Here is a 24177-nt window from a genome sequence, read left to right on the forward strand (position 1 = left end):
GGGCTCTATGAGGATACCTGACACACAGAAGGTACTATATAAATACTCGTTCATGGACAGCATGAATAAACTCCTGAATCAAGAATGTTTACATTTCTATTCAGAAGTTGTTGTTGCACTCATTTCTTTCTTTCTTCTAAATTTTCAAGAGGAGCAAAGAAGAATAAAACCATAAAGGATAGGAATTCTTCCACTAATGATTTCTCCCTTGATAAATACAAAACCTCATTCCAGCAAATGGTCCTAATCAGCAATCATAAAAAAATCTTAATTTTCCTTTCTCTTTTTTAGATGCACAATTTTACAGCACTTAAAAGCTAAGAAACAGGTTAAGTAAAGAATTCATAGTCGGGGAATATACAGGGCTGCTGCTAGGGAGAGGTCCCATATTGTATTACACACAGCTTTCACTTCATCCTTTCCTAATGTACAACTTGATATATACCTAAGTTTGTGTCCATCTATTTTTTTATTGTCAAGGAACTATACTTCTTTTTCTTCTACCTTTATACTGTTCACATGCCTAAGAGATTACCATAAATAATAGTGTTGAAATTATAGATAATAAAACTATATCTAACATTTATAAAGTATGTTATGTTTTTTAATTCATTTAATTCTCGTAACATTCCTACGAGGTAGTTCTATTATTATCATCACACTGTGATGATAAAATTCAGACACAGAGAAACTAACTTGCTCAAGGTCACATAGCCAGAACCGGGATTTGAATTGGGCAATCTGGCTCCAGGGTTCATGCTATGAACCACTATGTAGCCAGCAAAGCAGAGTTAACCCACTCTGTCTTAATAGCAACCATGATGAATCATTATTTTAAGATTTCCAAGGATCTCATTCTACATATGAATCTAGGCTCACTAAAAAGATTGCATTATTCTCAGAAAAGATCACCAGAGTAAAGAACAAATGTACTACTGAAACAATCTTCTGGTTGATCAAATAACTCCCAAAGCACATTTAAACATTTTTTTAAAAAAAATTTCCTGTATATTCATAAAAGGAAAACTTAGTAAAAGAACTGTGAAAATTTTAGCTTCTTTTAACCAATGTACATACTGATCATTTATAAAACAAATTTATAAATTAGCACATATATACTCGGATACATACAAAGATATGCATCATCTAGTTTCCTCCTTTATAAAAAACAGGGACTGGACTACACCAGTGGTTGTAGGACTTTATTTTAGCAGGAGGGCTAAATATTTAGCAAACTATCCTTCCTTTCCTTCTCCGACAATTTTGGGTAGCACTTAAGAGTGCTAACACTCTCAGACTCCATTTACATAATGATGGAGACAAAGAAAACTGAAAAAAGAAATCTTATCTTAACTTTAGAGAGAACTACTGGCCCTAAAACATGATGTTTCTACTTAAAATATGTTTTAACATGGAATCTTGGAAAATACATCTAGCAATAATACATTCATTAATAAGCACATTCACCTTCCATTGAGCTGAATTCTATCAGCTAATTTGGAGAACTGGTCTGGAAGTCTTCTCTGTTTTATGACACCTTCAGGAGTAACAGAAACTTCACAGAGAGAATATGTGTCAGATGTTCCAGTCAAACCGAATTCATGAATAGCATGACAAACAACTTCTTTAGCTGTAGTGTCTTTACTGATGATAATGTAGCAACTTTGTTGATCTGCTTTGAAAACTCTTATAACTTGATCAGGAATATCTGTATAAAAACAAAAATGTGCCCTTTTATTTTCAAGGAGCTAACTTTTCAACTCTTCAAAAAGCAATCTCTAAGACAGTGATCTCTCTTAACAGTAAAATATACATTTTTTTTTTCAGGATGTTAACAGAAATCATTGTTGCATTTACTGAAAATAATTCTATCTTTTCAGGTTACAAAATACTAATTTATGTTCAGAGAATAACACAGATAAAAAACAGAAGAATTAGAGTCATACAATACATACAATTTGGAAGCCACAAAATTTTTCATTTATTATAAACAATTTGATGTCATTAAATATTCTTCAACAAAATATTTCTTAATGGAGGCACAGGATTCTATAACATGTAGTTTACAATTTTAAGTGATCTAAATCCTTAATCACAGACATTTAGATTGTGTATCATTTTCCTTTACTATAAATAACATGATGATAAATAATTCCCCCCACCCCAAGCTTTCCCTGTGGATAAGACATTTTAGGCAATCTATTTTCTCAGAGAAAATCCAAAAAAAAAAAGAAAAAAAGAAAGAAAGAAAGAAAGAAAGAAATGTTGAGTTAGAGAGCATGTATACTTTTAAGGTTTTTGAAATATACTTCTGAACTCCAGGACAGTAATAATATTTTATCATCCTAGAATGTACAAAGGGCAATTTTAGTCACATTCTTACCAAAATTTACTCAATTTTGTTTATTAAAACTTTTTTCTCATCTTGAAAACACTATGTTTTCCTTCCCTCTAAAAATATATTATTTGATATTTCATTTCTTTGGTTACTTGTTGAGACTCACTGGTTTAATGAGCCATTAGTATTCCTTTTTAAAAAAATACCTTCTGTTGGGGAGGGTATAGCTCATGGGTAGAGCGCCTGTTTAGCATGCATGAGGTCACTGGGTTCAATCCCCAGTACTGCCGTTAAAATAAATAAACCTAGTTATGCCCACCCCAAAAATCCCCCCCAAAAAATACCTTTTGGTAATCTATGCTTTTTCCTACCGAATTATACTACATACCAACACTTAGTCTATTATAAAGTAGCAAATGCTTCTAGATTTTCTCAGAAAATGCATTTATATATTTTAATACAGGAAAATATAAAATATTCAGGTGGTTAAATCTCAGTCTTTGCCTTTGTGATTTTTGCTATTAGGAGATAAATCCCACCTCAAGATAAATGTTCATACAATATGTACATGTAAATAATGTATTTTCCCCTTTTATTTTCCCTGTCTTATGGCATTGGCTAAAACTCCTAAACAATGTTCAATATGATGACAGTGGGCTAATTTTTAATATAATTAAAGGTAAGTGAAAAAAGATTTCACAACATGAACAAATGTTAAATTTTCCCTATGAGAATAAATCATTACAAAATTTTTTTTCAAATTAGGAAAAACGTATTCTGGTGAATTTTTTTGTGATTATTATAGTTGGGGTAGGCAGGGGAGATTTTGGTGGCTCAAGAAATTATATACTATTTGTCTAGCATTACTTTCTCGGCATTATATACATTGTTAACTTTAAGAGGAAAAGAAAAATTACAAATTTGTCTCAAAGCCATCTGAGATATAATTCCAGCTAAAGGAAAGAGAAGAGAAATGAAACAGACACAGTAGGAAATACTTTCACAGAATATGGTACGCTGTCAGTCTGAGGACACAAAAAGACAAGAGAATGACTCCCAGGATTGGAATAGACAACTGAAAATACATTAATACAATTCCAGGAAGGAGGAGTCTTAGCCAACAAATGTTGAATCTTCTGAATCTACCATCAAAATGGCAGCAGAACGTTTCATTTATTCAGGTCCCTTTTGTAAGATGTACACATCAAACTGTCTTTTCTTCATGTATGCAAAGATCTGAGTCACCAAGCACCTCTTGTTTTTATCATTTCACAATGAGTCAATTCTCAGGGTGTTGGTGACATCATCAGGTTTCTAAATCTACAAGGCTTAAGGTACATTCTTAAGAGATGCTTACAAGATGCTTCTCCACCCTGGGCTAGAAAATCCAAGCAGATGGAAATTTCAGTTTTCCAAGAGAAAGATACTGGACAAAAAGGTTTCATTATCCCTTTTAACTCTATGAAAGGGGCAGAAAACATACTATTATTACCTGTATTGTTCCTATCCTCTTTACAAATATAAGTCTCAGGGCTCTAGAGCTGGATTCGTTTACAAGGTCTTTGGGGGCTAACTCTCTGCTGGCTGACCTTAAGGGAATGGGGAGATGTTCTGATCTCTTTTACTAAGTTCTTCTGAGAAACTTATTCACAAAGATAAGTTGGGAATTTGCACACATTTCTTATTTTCTTCTCTTGCTGCTAACATACTACAACCTCTGTGAAGGAACAGATGTATGTATCTTGTTGTATATCCTGCTAAGCAGCGTAAAAAAATAATACTCTTAAAACCATTTGTTTCCCATGCAAAGAACAAACTGTTATATAGTCATATAAGAGGGATTCGGGTATCATAAATGGATACCTCTAGAACAGATCTGCAAATGGAATTATCCAAAAGGTACTCCGTAACTCAAATCCTGGCTAATTTGCCAACGTAGTAAATGTCAACTGGGAGCATCATTTGTGAGATATTAGAGGGAAAAATTTCTCTGCACTGGTATTGCTGTCAGTGTAAATCTCTTTTTCCATTTTAGAGTGGTAAAGATGATGTTAGAATAAAGTTGAATTAAGAAGAAAAATGATATAATCATTTCAAATTTTACGCATAAAGCTAGAATGAACATAAAAATATAACCCCATAAAGCAAAATAGACATTCAAAAAGAAACTTGGAGCAGTATAGCATTTATTAGTCCAGGTATCTGAGATTTCTATTCTTGAATTCATTTACCTATTATGTAAGAATTTTATTAATAGAATATGAATCCTAAGATTTTCAACCCAAAGGCAAAATTTCTAAAGTGCTAACTATAATCTTGCATAAGTAAAAATTAAAAATGAGATAACTGAAGAATTACTAACACTGAGTTTACATTAAAAATGGAAGAACTTTTTAGATATTTAAGATGATCATTAAAAAAAAAAGCAACATAGTGCCTCTTAATTCTACTTTAAATTGTTAATCACTGAACAACTATTTATGGAGTGCATGTTATGTGTCAACAGGTTCTAGGTGATGAAAATACAATAATAAATGAGATGAACAAAGTCTCTGCTCTCAGGGATTTGTTTATATTCAAGAGAATAGGCAGTGGTTCAAAGAAAAACAGGCAATAATCAAGTAAATAAGACAATGCATATAGTAAAAAGTTCACAAAGAAAAAAACAGGCTAGTGGTATAATGGCATGGAACAAGGATTGGCAATCTTGTTCTATAAAGGGCTAGACTGCAAATATTTTAAGTTCTGCAGGCCAAGAGTCAAAACAAATGATATTTTGTAGGAACTTTTATAACAAGAAAGAAAACAAATTTGCACAAATTCTTTTGACAAAATTCGAAATATAATGCAAACCTAAAACTTGCAAAGATACGTAAACACAGAGGCTTAGGCAACACTGCAAGTGTCCACTGAAAGGGTACTGGTTAAATATGTTACCAGATGTCAAAAAACTCTGGCAGAACAATATGTCCTGATACAAAAAAGCATTTAAGGTGTACTGCTAGGTGAAATGGGCTAAGTGGAAAGAAAGAATAGCATACCATTTGGGGTAAAAGAAATGGTACACACGTCTTACATGTACTGAAATTTTTGGAAGAACATAGGCATAAATGACCAATTGTTAATTCCGGGGAGTGGAGAGTTACATATTTTATCTTTCCTCTGCATTTTGACTTAAAAAAAAACTATAATTATGCTCCTTTGCAATTAAAAATTAATTAAAATAACTCGTACTTGCCATGCAGAAAGAATCTGAAGTTTACTGAATATTAAAGAAATCAAACAAAATGTTTGTGCTATTAAATGAAAAAGAGTAAGCAAAAAGTTCCATATGCAGATTATGAAAAAATTTCAGTTTCAAAATCCTTTTGGCTACACTCTGAATTCTTTAGGTCTCATCTTATATTAGGTCAAAAATTCCAAAACACTTTTCAAGTTAAAGAACAGCAAGTATATTCTGATTCTATTAGTATAAAAACACATAAATTCAAAGAAAATGACCAAAACAATACACACCAGTTTACAATGGCAACCTTGTAAGAGGATAGGAAAGTTCTGCTTCCAACTTCATTCAATTCTGTATCATTTGACTTTTAAAAAATAATAAAACAGTACATACAAACATAAGCAATAGGATACCATACTCTTCAAGATACTTACAGTAAAAACCAACAGCTGTAGGCAGCAAAAACAAAGCAAAACCATAAAAAAGTCAGCAATCAAAAACAAACTATTTAACAGTTCGGTAGCTCTGTCCTTACTTTCTAACAACAATTTTAAACATGGAGCAGAAACACAACTGAGATCAAGATCGACAAAAGTTAATCAAACTTGGCTGATGTCACACATGTACTGCAGTATACATGTGATATATATAGCTAATCTGAAATTCAGTGCTGTCATATATAATTTATGGAGCTGAATTTGGAATTGTTAATGAATATTTTATTCAACATAAATATAAACAGCACTGTAAAAGGACTTTCATAAAGCTGCACATTTTGGGGTTTAAAAATGTAATTTTTAAGTTAAATACCTATCTTATTTGTGTTCCCTTATATTGTTGATATGGACAAAGGCCGCAGACTGAGTTTCTCTGAATAGACTTTAAAACGACATCTTCAGCCATTTCAACATGTTTTCAGTGAGAGAATTATGCACTCAATCTGAAATAAAACTGAGTAGCACATCCTCTTCAGAGATCTAAATTTCAGTGCCATGGGACTTACAGTTTCTAAGTTTTAATAATTCCAACCTCCATTTTTTGCCCTCCCATCTAAATCCCCAACGTCTCTCTCTCCTCTCCCTATGACCCATCTCTTACTCCTCACAAGGCCCACTTCTACATATGCCATAAAAAAAAAATCATTTAATCTCTAAGTCATGCGTTCCTAAATACTTGCTTTATGAAAGTACAGATGCGTATTTAGTTTGTGCTTTGGTAGTGTTTTAATATTTGTGAATGTAGTGGAAGTGCTGCTGTGGAACACGTGTACACACAGACCTAGAAATAAATTCCTATGCAACCAAATGACAAGCAATACAAGAGAGACAATGAAAATATGCTAGAAATTTCTGAAAAAGGAGGGACTGACTATGCAGCAGAGGGACCCGGGATTCCCAGATGAGGTACCATTTGAGCTCAACACTGAGAAATGAGAAAAATGTAATGGGATATGTAGGGAGAAAATACCACAGGTAGCAAACAACATAGGCAAAGAAAGAGAGTTCTGAAGGTACATGCCATACACACAGAAAAGATGGATGAAGTGACAGTGGGGAGAATCAGAGAACAGGAGGCTAGAAAGGGGATTTATAATTATGTTGTAAAAACTGAACACGAACAGTTGTAAGTTATTGTCTTTAGGCTCCAAACCCACACTGCCCTGCCACAATGGGGCTGGGACTCTGCAAACCACACTTCTCTGCCAACTGTCTCCCTCTTAGGTTATGCCAAAAAGGGGGCACCAGGGGTACACTGCAAGGTTAAAGGAAGAAGACACTTGCTGCTTTGTTTTTTCTTGTGGGTTTTTGGTTCCTAGATCACTCCAGCAACACTTCTTCACCCTGGTAGTGGCATTTCTCTCACATACCAGAAGCTGAATCCAGTTTGTAGTTTCCTAACTCTGAAATCTTAGTCCTTACTTGTTTACCTTTTCAGGTAAATAGTTTATTTTACACCTTGGTAACAATTCCTGATACTAACTTCTGATCAACTATGTGGAGTGGTTTCTATCTCATAACTGAACTCTGACTTACAGAAATCAGTAGAAACTTCTAACCCAAGTAACAACTTATCAGAATCTTTCCTCTAGAAAGAACACTGGTAGTCACAGAGAGATTAGCGTGTGTCCAAGATAGACTACTGAGTTTAAGAATCTCTCTAATGAGATTCAGAAGCAACTGAAATGAAAAGGAAGAAACAATATGTAGAATGATTTTCAACTTTTTTTTTTTTTTGGTGGGGGATAATTAGGTTTATTTATTTATTTTAATGGAGGTACTGGGGACTGAACTCAGGACCTCATGCATGATAAGCACGCACTCTACAACTGAGCTATACCCTCCCCCACTGTTCAACTGTGTTTTTATGTTATGTCCTAGAGTTTTTATTTTTGTTGCTATAATAAAACATTAACTTTACTATTACATTTACACTTCCTCCTATCTAATACTGAGATTTATATAATTGAGTTTCTTCCCTTTTTACACTTGCTGGTAGAACTTTAGCCTCAAAACTGAAGCTAAATCACAAGTATACCCATCTTTGCAGAAGCAATTTTTTTCCCTCCTCTCCTTGGACCCAAGTATATATTTCAGTTTTTAATCGTACGTGTCTTTTATTGAAAGCCATCTCAAATCCATCCAAGTGATGGATATATAAGTAATTCTTCAAAGTGTTTATTCCTTGGAATGAAACTTTGGGTTATATTGGTAAATAACAATTTCTGCCTTTGAACATGAACAGAGGCAGGAAAATTAACTTGATGTCCCACACTTAAAACCTTGAACAGCAATGAAGGAGATGCTATATACTACTTTAATTAACAATATTGTATGTGGCAAAAACAACTTTAGCTTCAGGTGGTGGAGAGAAAAATCAACGTGTCTAGAAAACTACTGACACATTTCTGTACATCACAGAAGATAACTGAGGCCACTTAGATTAAAATAATCTGCCTTATTCCCTTCCACACCCTGGGTAACATGTTTCTTTGGCTGAGAAGAAGTATCCCTGCTTTCATTCCACTGCTTGGATTAGAGCTGCCAAAAGATACGTACTTCTTCTTTCTTATTGGAGGAAGCAGCACATCAGTTTAGATAAAAATACATAACCTTTTCTTTAGCTTTTTGCATTTAGTCAAAATCTAGAGATGAAAAAAGAGAGCCGAAAGCAACACTAGTATTTGTACCACAAGCCTCAACCACCAGTTTATCTATTTGGTACCAATATGGCTATATAAAATAAAGAAAAATTACCTGACGGATTAGAAAAATCCAACATGCTGGTGGTAGGCTGCAGGAGATCAGGGCTGCTGGATGACAGTGTTCCAGGGATAGGCATTATAGCCAGACTGTGCCTACAGTGTCTTGTTCCCACAATGCTGTCGTCTTGTGAGTGGCTCAGGCCTCCATCGCTTCAAAAGAATGCCATATATCACTTTAAAGTATTTTAGGGTCCTAAAAGTAAACATTTCTGTTCTCTTTGCACTAAGGCATAAAGACAAATAATTCAAAGTGGTGATTTTAAAATAGTACAGCAATTTAAAAAATAGGACAACAATAATAACGAAAATGGCAAAAAATAAAGTTTTCAACAATTAGACTCAAGATTTTCCTTATATACCTAAGGTTATGTTATTCTATCACAGCTGACCCTTGAACAATGCACGTTTGAATTGTGCAGGTCCACTAATGTGTAGATATTTCTCAATAGTAAATACAATAGCACTGCACAGTCTTGCTTGGATGAATCTGCTGATGTGGAGGAACCACAGACATGGGGGGCTGACTATAAATTTTACAAGGATTAACCCCTGCATTGTTCAAGGGCACACTGTATATCAGAGAGAAGTAATTATATTTCATCTTTAGTTTCTGCTGGTTTTGGGAGAGAAAATGAACCTGAGTGGGAGTCCTTGAGATCTCTCAGGTTCATTGGACACTAACATATATATATATATCCAACAACGCACAGCCACACTACAGCAAGGTTCTTTGTCTTCACAGAAAAGTTTGGCAACCTTCCAGGCAAAGGATGTAGCTGGGTCTGAATTCAAGCCAAAAATACGGCAGGTTGTAGAAAACAATGCGGCAAGGTTTAAGTGACAAAATAAGAGAGATCTTTAAACATACGAATAACCTGGGAAGTACTCAAACCAGCAAATACAGAGAAAAGACAACTGGAAGATGACACAGAGAATAGCAACAAACAATGGCAACATGCGACAAATAAAAAGGAGAAGGAAAAAAAGGATAAGAAATGAAAATAGAAAGAAAAATTTTACAGTCTCTAGTTTATTCTAATGGCACATTATTTCTTATGTGACCTCTCAAGTCTAATTATTTGGCTGTTCCCTAGATGAGAACATCAAAAACAGAGCAGAAAGCAAGTCTTCTAAAGTTAATTCACTTTAAAGGTTTCAAAGACGATTAACACTTTAATGACCATGTTTAAGCAAATACAATTCTCTTCCTTTAAAATATTTAAGAGGTCTTAAATAGGCAGTTCTAAATATCTCTAACAGAAAAAAAAAAAAAAAAGAACAAACAAACAACTCTGTCACTGAAGGTTTAGATACCCCTCAAAGTCCCGTAAAACAGAGGATAAGCAAACTAGTCTTACACAAACATATGGCAGCAGTGAAAACAAGATTTCCATCAGCAACAACAACCAAAATACCACTTATTTCTAAGAGTTGTGATTATGCTAACCAAAACTTTAGGTGAATACTAATTCCTAATTCCCGTTTACATTTTTTCAGTGCATCATTCTACCCAGTATTTGCTATACACACAAATAGGCATCACAGAATACCTACCTATTATCATGGGATGGATTAAGATCTGTCTTAAAAATGAGTGATATGGGAAACTTTCAGAAAACGTTAGGAGTTAAAAATAAGACTTAGGCAGATTAGGAAACTACGCAAGATGGAGTGTAGAGGACTGCTAAATAAACAGCTAAAGAAATGTTAGTAGCCAGACAAGGAAGAGAACCAGGACAAGACAGAGAGAGAAGGGAGGGAGAAGCACGAAGACACGGAATAAAGCAAAAATAAATGTTTTAAGAGCAAGCTAAGTCAGAGAGACCTGAGTTATTAGCTGTGTGACCTCAGGGAAATTTCTGTTTCTGGATCTTGGTTACCTCATCCAAATTTTTGAATAATACTATCTATCCCCCCAGGACTACTGTAAGGATTAAAACAGGTCATGTAGGTGAACATTTTGGCACAGAGGAAAACATAATTGCTATTTTTAAGAAGACAGTGAAGCACTTTTATCAAAATTAAAATAAAACAATATGTATCTAGAATGGCTTTTATGGAACGCATATGGAAAAACAGAGTGGGGCAAGGTGGGTACAATAGGTAAAGGCCCTACAGAAACAAAATGTTTTCCTGGGGAGAGAATTTAATCTAATCTTACAGAGAAGGCAAAGAGAATATTTTATTTGATATGTAATTTTTATTTATGCTAAGTTGGCTCCTTATAATTAGGTGTGTATTCCTAAAAGATCAGAAGTAAATGTTTTACAGTTACATAAGAGAAAAAAAGGAGGGGGGCTTCTACAGATATTTTATTTATAGCTTTGTAAGTATTTTGGCAAAAATACATACTATGTAAAAAATGAAGATTTAAAAAAATACAATTCTTTGATTTTTCAAACACTTGCCAATCTTTGGACACAGTCAGATAACCAAATCCAAGGAAGCACACTTTCAAAACAATTAGCTGGTCCTACTAATTATCAAACTAGATGCAACTTTAACAGTGTTAAAAAGTTACATTTTCCTATTAAAGGAAAGTGGCCATATCAGCTGCAATAAACTGGAACTTACTATAGATACTAAGAAGTGCATGAAATACTAAAAGTCTTTATCTCACGTTATTTAATAATACTTCTGCTTTTTAATAAGCAATAGATATGACACCGTAGAGTTATAATGTAAAGCTGGTTACAAACTCATGGCAATCAAGGTGAGAGCATATATAAATGAAAAATACACTAATGTTATGTACAACCCATGCTATGACATGAATGAAATACTATCTAACTGGCAAAATATTCATGCTTGTTTAGAAGCTGAATTGATAGAGCCTATTTAAGTAATTGTCATTTCTTACCAAAACAGTCTCCTGAGAACGTGATGCAGTAACAGAAACAAGACAGTTTTGAAAACTTCCTCAATAATTCCCAACACTGAATTTACTTAGAATAAAAATATATTTTAGTTTCGTAACATGAAACTAAAAAGGCTGCGTAAATATCAATACACAAGTAAAAATAATCCCAATATTAAATGCAAACAAAGAAAGTATGTTGACAAGAAATGGGGGGAAAATAATTTCTGATAAAGAAACAAGGCAGTCTATTTCAGGGACTATTACAACGAATTACATAAAAATGTTACTTAGGCAATCTATGGTTAAAGAAAGCAAAATAAAAGATGTGACTGAAAAACGGGAGATCAGATTTCCTCAATTGTGAAATATTTTCAGATCAACAAAATCCACATTGCTATGTCTTAATTTATAGATGTTATTAAAAATCAATTAACTTTTTTTCACGTCTAATTTTCAGAAGTATTCTTTCACTTTAAAATTGTCATGGGGGAGGGTGTAGCTCAAGTGGTAGAGGACATGCTTAGCATACACAAGGTCCTGGGTTTAATCCCAAGTACCTCCTCTAAAAATAATCAGTAAACCTAATTACCCCACCCGACCCCGTCACCCCCCAAAAAGTAAATAAAATTAAAATTAATGTCATGGTTAGGAATTTTGTGAATGCCCTCTTCTTAATCTCAGCTATTTGTTCCTTCTTTATATTAATTTTCTTTGCTCCTCTGACAATGTGGACATTCTTTCTTGCAGTGTTTCTATGACAATTTGTACCCTACTCTTTAAAGGAGTGCTGCAAAAAGCAGAGCTAACAGCCCCTTCCAAAGAGTTCTGACATACAGGAGCTGTTCAGAAATTGTGGAATTAACCATAAACTTTTTTTCTCAATTGAAAAATAAATATTCAAAACAAAAAATTTAAAAAGTACAAAAAGCAAGAAATCAAAAATTTACCTATAAAATCACTTTAGAGAAAAACCACAATCAATCTTTTTTCTTCTAGTCATTTTGCCATAAAGAGTATAATTTATCTAATCCTTTGTAGTTGGGCATTTAGGGTTTTCCAACTTTGTTTTATTATGGATAATATTACTAAGAACATCTATATATAAATCTTCATTTAATTATTATCAAAAATGGAATTATTGAATCAAAGCTATGAACATTTTTAAAGCTCTTACTAAAAAAAAAAAGCCAAAATGTTCTATAGAAATGTTGTATCATTTTACATTCCCATAGCAATCTGAGTTTATTATCTCTCATGTTATCAATTCTGGCCCTGACAATTCTCTTTAACAATCTGTGATGAAACAAACAGTATCACATTTTAAATTGTATATCCTTGATTATTATTGATGCAGAATATCTGATTCATATTCTCTGCTTTTTTTTTCTATTCAACTTCTAGTGACTGGGGTGTGTGGGTGTGTAGCAAAAAGGGTTGTCCAAGTTCATCTGCAATGATTAAGTGTCAAGAAATATGACATATGTTCTCAAAAATGCAAAGTAGCCAGCCTGAAAGGTAAAATGACAAACCAGTTCTCTCTGCAAAACAGCCTCCAGGAGAAAACCTTTATGAATTCTACTAAAATAATCTATTTGGGGGATATTTATATGGTTGAAATTATTAGCATTTTACTTCACTGAAACATGCTTAGAGGGAAAGCTATTTTAATATTAACTCCTGAAGGGCAGCATTTTACTAATTTTTCTATTTGTAGCCAACAGTTTCCTGTTGGCACAAAGGAGAGACTCAACAAATGCTTGTTGACTAATAAATAAAAATAAAATCCTTCTGAGTTTAAGTAAAACAATTTTTACTAGATCTTTCATTTTGAGGGGTCCTAATACAAAGAAAGAATGCTTGAAAATAAATTATTGCTCCTGGCCACCTCAATTTCCATGCCTCCTGCTGTAAGCAGGTAGAATCCAGATGGAATAACCAATTCCCATTTCCTGGAGGAGACACTGGAGATGAGATACTGATTTAGATGCCTGAAACTTGAATATAATTGGGTAAAATGTGACACTAATAAGCTTAAAACAGTGGCAATCATAGTGTTCTCTGGTTTTTGATGACACATGTCACAACTGTGCCACGGTTCAAAATGAGAATCTGTTAAAGAAGACATGTATTCCAGACAAAACCCACCAGGGTTTCTGGAAATGGAACTCAACGCAGTCCCTCCTGAGACGCTCCCCTTGTGAACTCTTTTCTGCCTTCGGGTCCTCCATTCCTTTCCCTTTTCCTCAGTGCCTTCATGCAGATTTCTGGCTATCCAAAACTGTTTCCAATCTCTTCAGTGTAGAATGGCCCCTCTTACATTCTCCTTATTCAATTCTCATTTGTGAGAACAAGTCTATTCTTACAGTGTTTGCTGTGCTGCTGTCATACTAGAATATGCTCAATATTAAAAGAATTTTACTATTTTAAAATTATGATTTTTTATAGTGCGTAATAAACTGTCTAGAAATGAGTGACATTGAGAACACAGCTCAGGATGTTTCAATCCTCTGTGAGCCCCAAATTAAATGAATAACAAATGTGCTTCCCTAAATTGAAAATAAAAACTCATGAAGAGCATTTTCTGATCAGGAAATCCTTGAGATCTTTAAGTAAAAGATGAGAGCTGATATCTACCTAGTTCCAAGTTGCTTCCCATTAGTCTCCCTGCTGTCACTGCTACATTGTGTTCACCCTTCAACCCCAAATCTCTAACACAACAAAAAGAGAGATCTTCCTAAAAGAACAAATCTTATCACATCATGTGCCTTCTCTGGCTCCCTATTTTGACCAAATCTTCAGCATAAAATTCAAAGCCCTTCATAACCTAGCACTTATTTATCTTGCTTCATCTTTAGGTACATACACAGAAACAGTCTACTCAAACCTACCAAGCTTGTTCCTGCCTCTGTACATATAAAACCTTTATCACCCTGTAATATACCACTTGCCTATTTTCCCTTCTAGATGATCAACTCTTGTAGGGTGAGAAACTTGTACTACTTTCAATATTTCTATTTCTGGACATTCTAATTTATAATAAATGTGTGAAGAATAAAGGGTTTCTGATATGAATTCCTTCAAGGCAGGGACTACAATTTCCTGCTCTATAATTATCACCTGGCACAGTGCCAGGAACTATCAGGAGCCAAAATAAGTATTAAGTTGAATATGCTTTCTTTCTTTCACTGATTCATTGTCTTAACTTATTCAAAAGGTATTGCCTACTATGTTCTAAGTATTGTATTTGATTAGAACTTTTGTGATTACTTTAGGAAGTAGATAATATGAAATATACAGATATAATATACATTAGAGTAATTTCCAATCATGGCACTGGACTTATCAGTATCTTACAGACCTTAATTTAAAATCCTGAGGTTTTTCTCACTTTTGGTAACATCTCATTATGGAAAGAGAAAAAGGTATGATTAAAAAGGTCAGCTTTAGAATTCAGGAGGGAATAAATAGCACAACAAGAGAAAGATGATTTAAAAGACAAAAAGTAGTATTACTGAATGTGTCTCAAGATTTAAGGTGTCCAAATTTGTAGATCAAGAGACTGAAAATGGACCAAAATTATACAAAAACGATTTCTTAAAATGAGCAGTCTTTTCTAAGATTCAAAACAAGGCTAACAAAAGAATACATTATCTAACAATAGTAATTTCATGGAAAAGATACAGAGATATTCAGAATTTATTCTTACTTATTTACGGATTGCTTATAGATTTTGATGCACTGATTGTAAAAAAACAAAACTGACTCAAACCTCCCTTCCCCCTCCCCGCCATAAAAAAAGCTTCACAGTCAACGGGAAAATGCCTACGTAACAGAGACTGTCATTACCTACCTAAATAGTTTTGGAGGCAAGATACTAAATCTTGTTTTATCCAAAATTTTTCTGATTTTATTTCTTCCACCAGAAACAGTATTTGCTTTTACTTTCTTATTTCCTTTCTCCTGTGTTGTCTGTTCAATATCTCCTGGTACATCTTGAATTGAGTGCCGATTACTTTTTTTTTCAGCAATTTTGGGAATATGAGGAATACCAGATTTCTCCTGTTCAGTCCTACTAAGTAACTCTTTGAACACTGTGAAAATAAATAAATAAACTTGTCATTTTTTTCTTCTCATTAGAAAGTTTTTGTATCAACAACAAATTTTAAGGATAACATAGTCACTTTCTATCATTTGGCCTTTCACAGCCTCATTCATTAAACATTAAGGAATTTACACCCATCCTTTATTTATCAGCTACATCCACTTTTCAGTTTTTATACCTGATTGTACTTCTGAGTTGTCCAATAGTGATAAAAGAAAGTCACTGGGGAAAACGGAAATGAAGTGGGCAGACTGCCAGCATGTTTCAAAAGCCCAGGGGTTCCTATTTAGGTAATAAGCAATATAATTGCTAATCAACCCAGATATTACAGAAATAGATATTTAGATTCTATCATTTATATGTTAATCCTTTATCATGATACATATCATTTGAGATGAGATACAAGTATATTAAGTCAGGCCTAGTTTTGTAAAATTTAGCCATCAAAAAATGGGAAGAACTCTGCTGGACCTGCTTTTACCAGAAATAAGTAGTACTAAATTTTGTAATATATGACAATTTCCCCCAAGTGACATCTATGAGACTTAAGTCTCTCAGTAAAGTGAAAGTTGCTAACAAGAATTCACTACAATAAGTAAAAAACCCAATCATCTGTAGATAATCTTCTATCAACCCTAAGTCTGGTGAGTTACACTTCATCCTTAAGGAGGGTGCAAGTGCAGTGGAGCACTTGCCTTTCTAGCCATCTCTTTGCCTATATCCAGTTTTTTACCTTGTGAGAGAGGCTATACATCTCTGGGATCAGATGAAAGAAAGACAAATCTGTGTAAAGCTATTTATCTAGAAGCTAGTGGTATCTTACTTTCCAGTTAGGGGAATCTGTGTTACCTGTTTTTTATTAAGTGATGTCATGATAAAGATTTTCTTTTTGGCTATTCTTGTTTTAAACGCGTGTTCTTAAATAAGACAGATCAACTGCTAGAGAAAAAAAAAATACTAAAAAGATAAATGCTAAAGTAGAAGACAGCATTTCTAAAACCTCATGGTACCTGGGAGGGGTCTGAATGAAAGAAAAGTGGTGACTGCATATTCTTGAATACGCAGGTCTGTTCAGCCACGTAAGATGCAGAACTCAGCTTATCAGTAGGAATAGCTATGAGCAGTATTACTCTGTACCTTTATAAAAGAAAAGCTATAAATTGTATAAATGTGCACACTGAAACCTCAACCACAGAGAACTGTGATCTTTTCTGTTGTTTTGGGAATAAATATATAGTTTTCCACAACATCAAAGGACTTAAAAGATTCAAATGGACAAAGCCTTAAGAACTGATGCATAACAACGTAAGTAGCTTGGTATTTAGTTGTAAAACTGGACCATTTTGGAAATTTCAACCAGGCTGATATCACATTACCAAAGTACATTGTAAGCTTATAAAAGGCACATTTTCTGTCTTGAAGATGATAGAAATCTTTAGGAGTCACCTTTCAAAGACATTCTGCTTGATTAAAATACAGTAAATTCTCGGTTTTTAAAAAAATTTCACTTTAAGTCATGTGGTAAAGATAAAAAATATTTACTGATCTATCAACACATCATGCACTATGCTAGATGTCTGCAGATGCTTGCTGTTGTAGAACATACAAAGATACATGATACAGAGAGAAGTTAATGAGAGGAATGAGTTAAGACAGAAAGAAAGGGGAAATCTTCCTTAATTAAGTCACTGAATAAGAAGAAATCAGTAAAGTGAGTTGATTTTAACTAGGCAAAGGGAAGAGAAGGAGGAATGATCCTAGGTAGAGGAAATTTCAATCTTGAAGTCCCTATGGTAGAAGAAAAGTTCAAGAAAATGAAGATGACTGGAGAACAAGGTAGACAAAGGGACTGATAATGCTAAGAGTAAGGTATTTGAAATTTCTATTAAGAGCAAAGGAAATCCTTGAGCAGCAGATATCTGTGGCTGCAATATACATGTAAGGTGACTCCACAGTGTACAAAGTAGTTTATATCTTCACTGGACTTGTGTACGCAATTCTAAGTAAAAATCCATAGGACTCGTGATTTGTAGATAAAGAAATGACTGCTAAATTTTAAAAAGTTAGTTAAGGACAAAAACTAATGGATGGTAAGCAAGTGTAATTACAATACCATTGAACATCAGTGTCAGATATACGAATCAGAAATGAAGATGGCCAAGAATAAAAGAAATGTTTAATAAATTTGACTATATAAAGATTAGAAATTAATAACTCTCTACATATATGCATTTGTGTATGTATATTACACATACAAACTAAAACAAACAAGAGAAAACAAAAGACAAATAACTTGGGGAAAATATATGCAACCTATAAGACAAAAAGATACTGTTCTTTAGACTTTCAAACAAGGCAATAAAAGATGAGTAACTCAATATAACAATGGACAAATGAAAAGACTTCAGGAAAAAGAAATGTTAGCACATTAAAAAGGTGCTCAACCTCCCTCATTACTAAAGAATGTGTATCAAGAACTATAAAGTTGATTATACCCACTGCAGAGGCATTCTTATATGTTGGTGAATGAAGTGTATGTAGATTGGGGTAAACTTTTAGAAAGTAAAACCACAGTAACTGTCAAAGTATTTCCACCTTGAGACTGGTATGGTATGGTTCCAACATGTCTTTCTTTAGTAGTTTAATTTGCAAAACATATGCATGTGTTACTTTTATTAAACAATTAAAATGCTCATAATAAATTATCTGAGTGGGGAGATTTCTTAAAATGTTAGAAAGCTGTGAAAGCCAAGAGGAAAAGACTTCCAGTGAACACACAACACACTTATCTGCTTGGGGTGTAAGGCTAAAGAGCTGAGCTCAAAATTTCTCAAGGGCAGAACTTCTTATAAAAAAGAGACAGAAAGCGACCAGACTCTGAATCAAGAGACTGGAGGTGGGGGTAGGGGTAGGAGGACAAGGCTGAAAAAGCAAAGTGAAATTTCCCACAATCTCTCAGTGCTTAGAGACAAAGTTCCATTAGAGGAAGGGCCTACATCAAGCACATGACAAATCTTGTTCTCAACTTGAAACCAATGGACACAGTCTAAATAATTCTGCAACGCAGCCTGATCCAGCTCAATTCCCCTTACCCTATGTGATTAAACAGAGGAAATGGCAAATCCTATCTGTGAGAAAGTACTAATTTCACCACTAAAGTTCCTTTATATACAAAGTACAGTATACAATTAAAAATTTTAGGACACACAAATTAAGAAAATATAACTGATAGCCAGAGGAAAAAATAGAATAAGAGATAATCCAACTGTTGGAGTTAAGACAAATATTTTATAATAATCATTATAAATATATTAAAGAACATAGAGGGAAAGAGATAAAATGGATGAAAAGATCAAGAAGTTCAACAGAGAACTGGAGTTTATAAGAGATCCAAGTAGGTATTCTAGAACTGAAAAATACCTAAAATTCAAAGCATGTGTTTATCAGTAGCCTAGACACAGTAGAAAATATAACTGAGACACAGGTTATTAGAAAATATCCAAGCTGAAACAAAAAAGAAAAAGAAAACAAATGGAAAAGACTAAAACAGACTGTAAGAGATACATGGCACACAGATCTCCTAACATATAAATAACTGATTCCCCATATGGAAGGGAGAGAGAGACAGGCAAAGGCATTATCTGTAGTAATAGTGACTATGAAATTCCTAAAATTGATGAGTGACATCAATGTACAAATTCAAATGCTGAGCAAACCCCATACAAAATAAAAACAAAAGTCCTACTTGTATCCTATGGAAAAGGTTGGTTTTTTTGTTTATCCTTCTGTGGGTTGTGGTTTCAGTGTTCAATTTTCAAAGCTTTTGTAATGCCATACAGATCTATCTACTCTGTACCACCTAGTGGTCAGTCTGGGACCTGAGCAGAGGTCTACTTGTGCCAGCTCTCAGGTCTATGGTGTATACTAAATAGGATCAGATTCAGGCACCCACAGGATGGGAATGAGTCCAGGATTTCATAAATAACTTGATGGGGTTGTTTCCTCCATCTCAGTTACCAACCTGGTACTTTCCAGTTCCTTAGGCTCCCTTTTTTGGTCCTCTAGAGGGAAACTATCCACTGTTGTGCCTTACGGGCAAGTAGAAGGACAGAGAGAGTTGAGGGAAAAAGCAATGAAGCTTGCCTTGTCTTTTTGGAGCCACAGCTCCACTAAAGGGGAACATTCCCCTCCCTCAGAATTTTGTCAATGCCACTAGGTTGCTTGGAGGTTGGGCCTGAGAGAATAGAGGAAAAAGAGTGAAAAAACAAACAAAGAAAAGCTGTGGGAATTCCCTAACTCTGTCTGAGCTTTAGGAGTTCTCTTTCCACTCAAGCCAGGCTTCTCCTGGATGTTTCTCAGTCTGCACCATAATACTCACATCGAGATTTCAGCTTGCCTTGAGTTCAGTCCAGGGGATAATGGAGTGAAAAAAATGGTAAACTGACTTCCAGCAGTGGTACTCTGAATTTACCAACTTCTCAAATAGATGGGCCATGATTCTGCCGGGGTTTTATTGTTGAGTTGAGGGGGAGATGAAGGCTGGCATGTGCTCGCTCCATCTTACCCAGAACTGATTTTTATCTTCATGGACATAAGGATATATCAAACAGTTCATTAAAGTCTATTTTTTGATATTCTGGAGCACTGTGGTACTGCTTCTGTTGGCTCTGGCTTATATTGATTTTTAAGAGTGCCTCACAACCTTTCTTTGACTCTGTATTTGAAAAATTATTTTTACCAATGATAGGTTGCTGCTAGCATCCTCTACAGAGGATTTTTACTTTTTTTTGCCAGGCACCCAAGAACCAGGGTGAGGGCCAAAACCTGAGGTTCTTCTGAGCTGCCTAGAGTACAGGTCCACATTCACTTTAGAGTGAGATATTCAAATTCCTAACCCTGAACAATTGTTGTTACGCTAAGTGTTCTGTCCTTTGGTGGGCTCTACACTATAAACCTGCGAGTTTACTCAGCAGCTCCTTCTCTCAGCTCCATTCAATGTGGATAGGAATATAGCCCTGGAAAAAAAGAAATATTCTTTGGGGGCACAGTCTCAGGACTGGGGGTAAGGGATTTGACACATCCAGAGTTGGTGCTTTTAGCAACTGCAGGATTCCCACTCTTTCACCTTTTCCTGGGAGTCTGAGGCTCAGTCTCTCAGTTGTCTTTTCTGTACTAATAAATGTCCCACGGCAGACACAACTTCGGTTTACCTCTTTAAGGTCTGATTTCCCCTCTGTTCAATGGCAGGTAGCTTTTCACTAGTCTAGCTCTTTTAGTTGTTCTGGGTCAATACTGGAAACAGAAAGTTGACAAGTTTTTTACACTAATTTTTTTCAGATTATAGGTAGCCCTTTAAATTAGGAGTCACATCCTTCTTTCATTCTGGGATGGCCTCAGCTATTGTTTCCTAAATAATCTCTTCTTTACATTTTCTTTTAGATCTCCTGGAACAGTGTTCAATTCTATTTTTTGTTGTTGTTCTATAAAGTTGATTTCCTCAACTTTATTAGCTATTCCTTCTATTCAATGTTCTTGTCTTTGCTACTAAAATGTCTTTGCATATTTTATTTTCAGAATTTTCTTTCTCAAAGACTGTTGTTTCTTTTTTTCAAACATCCTGTTTTAAGGAATGAATTTTTAGATTTCTCTGAGCAGAGTTTCAGAAATGGTTTTCTTCTCTTCCTCAAATTAACTATTTTCTCCAGAATCTGTAAGTTCACTTAAAGGTTCTCCATCATGTCCCCTCAGTAACCCTGGTTCTCCTATGCCCAGTGAGCTCTGGCTGTCAGTTTTAATTAATACAAAACGATCAACTATCTAGTATCATCTAAACAAATCTGTTTTCCAGTAATAGCTTTCCTTTTCATAGGTGTTCTGACTCTGAACTCTACGCAAGATGCCCTAACTGCGCAACTGTGCTTCACAGTAATGCCACAGTTACTAGGGCTTTATTCCAAGCACCACATCCAGACTGAAATGTTCCACTTCTACAAATGTTTTACTAATATTCCTTTGAGATACTCTTTAGTATTTTGCATGGGGAGAATGCTGGCTGATGACACTTTGCCTGGAGTAAAAAGAGACGTCTTGAGGGTACAGGCCCATTTCTACAGCAGCGTGTGACTGCTACCCTCTGCAACATGCAATCTAGAGCTCTGCTCGGCAGTTGTTTCTCACCATTCAAAGAGTTCTGAGGTTGCGATTTCTCTGCCTCTTGCCCTTCTGCTCAACTGTTTTTGTCTCAGGGTCCATGTTGTTAATTACTATATTATACTACCTCTGTATTGATACACAACCATATTAGATACCAGCTAGCAACTACCACTGTGCCAGGCACAAAAAGTTTATACATACTGATACTTATATGAAGCCCATGAAATAGAGTTGGAGAAACTGAAGCTTGGAGAGATTAATTTGCTTCAGGTACCAGAGCAGAGCAAGCTCTGCTTTCATATTTTTCAAACTCAGATTCCTTTTAGTTTAACCCAAAAGTTGATGTTTCTAGATACTAGTCCAAAGTCTAAGAAGGAGGGAGGGTATAGCTCAGTGGTACAGTGTGTACTTAACAGGCACAAGGTCCTGGGTTCAATCCCCACTACCTCCATTAAAAAAATAAACATAATTACCCGCCCCCCCTCCAAAACACAAAAACAAAACCCCAAAATCTAAGAAATCAAAAAAATTGTGAAGGTTTACTTACTTATTCTATGCTAATTTTATATAATAACAGAAAACTGCCAAGAGACAGTTGTATGCCAGATTTAGCATGACTTAATTCGGTAAAAGAGACTCAAATGAAAAGAGGAAAAATACCTAGTGTTTCACTTTTCATTATGACTAAGTGCAGTTACGGAGGGAGGAGCCAAACTGGGGAGAAACACACACACTTCCTTTTCCAAGGGAGTTTTAAAATTCAACTATTATTTCTCAAGCTGCAACCTAAATGATGCAGAGAATTTTTTTCCTTCCTATTTCGTAAGGACTCTGAAGTTTTCAACTGTTACACTGTTTTTACTGTTGCCTTCTCAACTTCAGAGAAAATCCTATAGCATCTAATAACACCAAATCACAGTAAGTCTTCCCTAAAAGTTTAAAAAACAAATTAGTAGATTAAGTTAAAAGTACAAGGTCAGTCCTTGCTTCATTCAAATATTAACATGATCAATACACACTTTAGGCACAGTAATCAACATTTTACATAGAAAGGTAGAGTATACTGTTATTAAAAATCAGTAAAATTCACTGATTAATTTAATGTTCTACTCAATTTATTTCCGTAACACAGCTAATCTGGCATTCATATTATTATTTCAGAAAGCTAGCTAAAACAACAGATGTAGACTGATATGCACATTAACAAGGGGGAAAAAAGCCTGATTATGACTTCTAAGTTTCATTCACTATCTCCGAAGTACAGTACATAATAGATATTCAGCAAACAGTTCATAAATGACTAACTGAATGTAGTTGTACAGCTATTTTAAACCTTATTATGATATCAAAATAATTAAATACAAGTAAAAAATATTCTAGAATACATAATATATCTCAACACTAAATATTCCTAAAATGCTCAAATAGGTTAGACAGAAACATGTTTTCAGCATTTAACTATGCTCCTTTTCATTGTATGACTTTCTTCTTAAAAAAAAAAAAAAAAAGCTAACATTTTTTTTTTAAACAACAAAACTCACCAAAAATGTTGGTCTTTACAGTAAGTGCAAGATGAGTATTATTCCTCAAAATTTCAAGGGCCTTCACAAATGTTATATTCTCAAAGTTTTGTCCATTTACTTCCATTATCTTGAGAAAAGTATTTGAAAAATACAAATTAAGACAGAAACAGTATTAGTTACTCCTGCAACCTTAGATTTAATGTTGAAAAAATAAAACTCAAGTAAAATGCACCCATAATGTGAACAATTGTTGCCTCTCTGAGAAATGGGACTACAGTTCAATTTCTTTCTTTATATTGTTATATTTTCCCAAATCTCTACTAATAAACATTTTTTTAAAGTTCATTCCCTCTGGGATCATGTAGAAAAAATTTTTTTAACATAATATTTTATATATGAAAGAAAAATTTTAATCATGTCATATCAGCTCATAAAAATTGCCTGTGTACATACATAACAAATTTTAGTGAAGTATTCTAAATGCAAATTTGCTGCACTTAAAAGAAAGGCAAATTCATTTAAAACTTGTACTCTTAATACATCTAATACTGTTTCCTGCTACTGACTGAATCAAGCAGTCAAAAATCAACAAGCACAGTTGTGATGGGGTCTTTTTCCATTTGACACTGCTGATCCTTCACATCAGGGCTTCCCAAACTTGGCTGTACCTTAGAATCCCAAAGGAATAAGTACTAATTCCAAGGAAAAAGGAC

At 34.4% G+C, this 24177-nt stretch overlaps 1 protein-coding gene across 8 annotated transcripts in view; it reads right to left on the reverse strand.

The window, feature by feature from the left end:
• The window catches only part of RAPGEF6 (Rap guanine nucleotide exchange factor 6), a 197873-nt gene that overhangs the window by 52477 nt on the left and 121219 nt on the right, over positions 1 to 24177 (reverse strand). For all 8 annotated transcript variants that reach the window (XR_012505623.1, XM_074360608.1, XM_045507759.2 and 5 more), the window contains 4 exons: positions 23483 to 23591; positions 15537 to 15777; positions 8819 to 8976; positions 1468 to 1708 (listed from right to left, as the gene is read on the reverse strand). Coding sequence is in view for 7 of the 8 variants with exons in the window: in XM_074360608.1 (XP_074216709.1) it covers positions 1468 to 1708; positions 8819 to 8976; positions 15537 to 15777; positions 23483 to 23591 (749 nt within the window). In the remaining variant the exon portion in view is untranslated. The remainder of the gene's footprint in view (positions 1 to 1467; positions 1709 to 8818; positions 8977 to 15536; positions 15778 to 23482; positions 23592 to 24177) is intronic.

This window comes from Camelus bactrianus, chromosome 3 (genome assembly GCF_048773025.1).
Source record: "Camelus bactrianus isolate YW-2024 breed Bactrian camel chromosome 3, ASM4877302v1, whole genome shotgun sequence".
In the NCBI taxonomy this organism is placed as follows: domain Eukaryota; kingdom Metazoa; phylum Chordata; class Mammalia; order Artiodactyla; family Camelidae; genus Camelus; species Camelus bactrianus.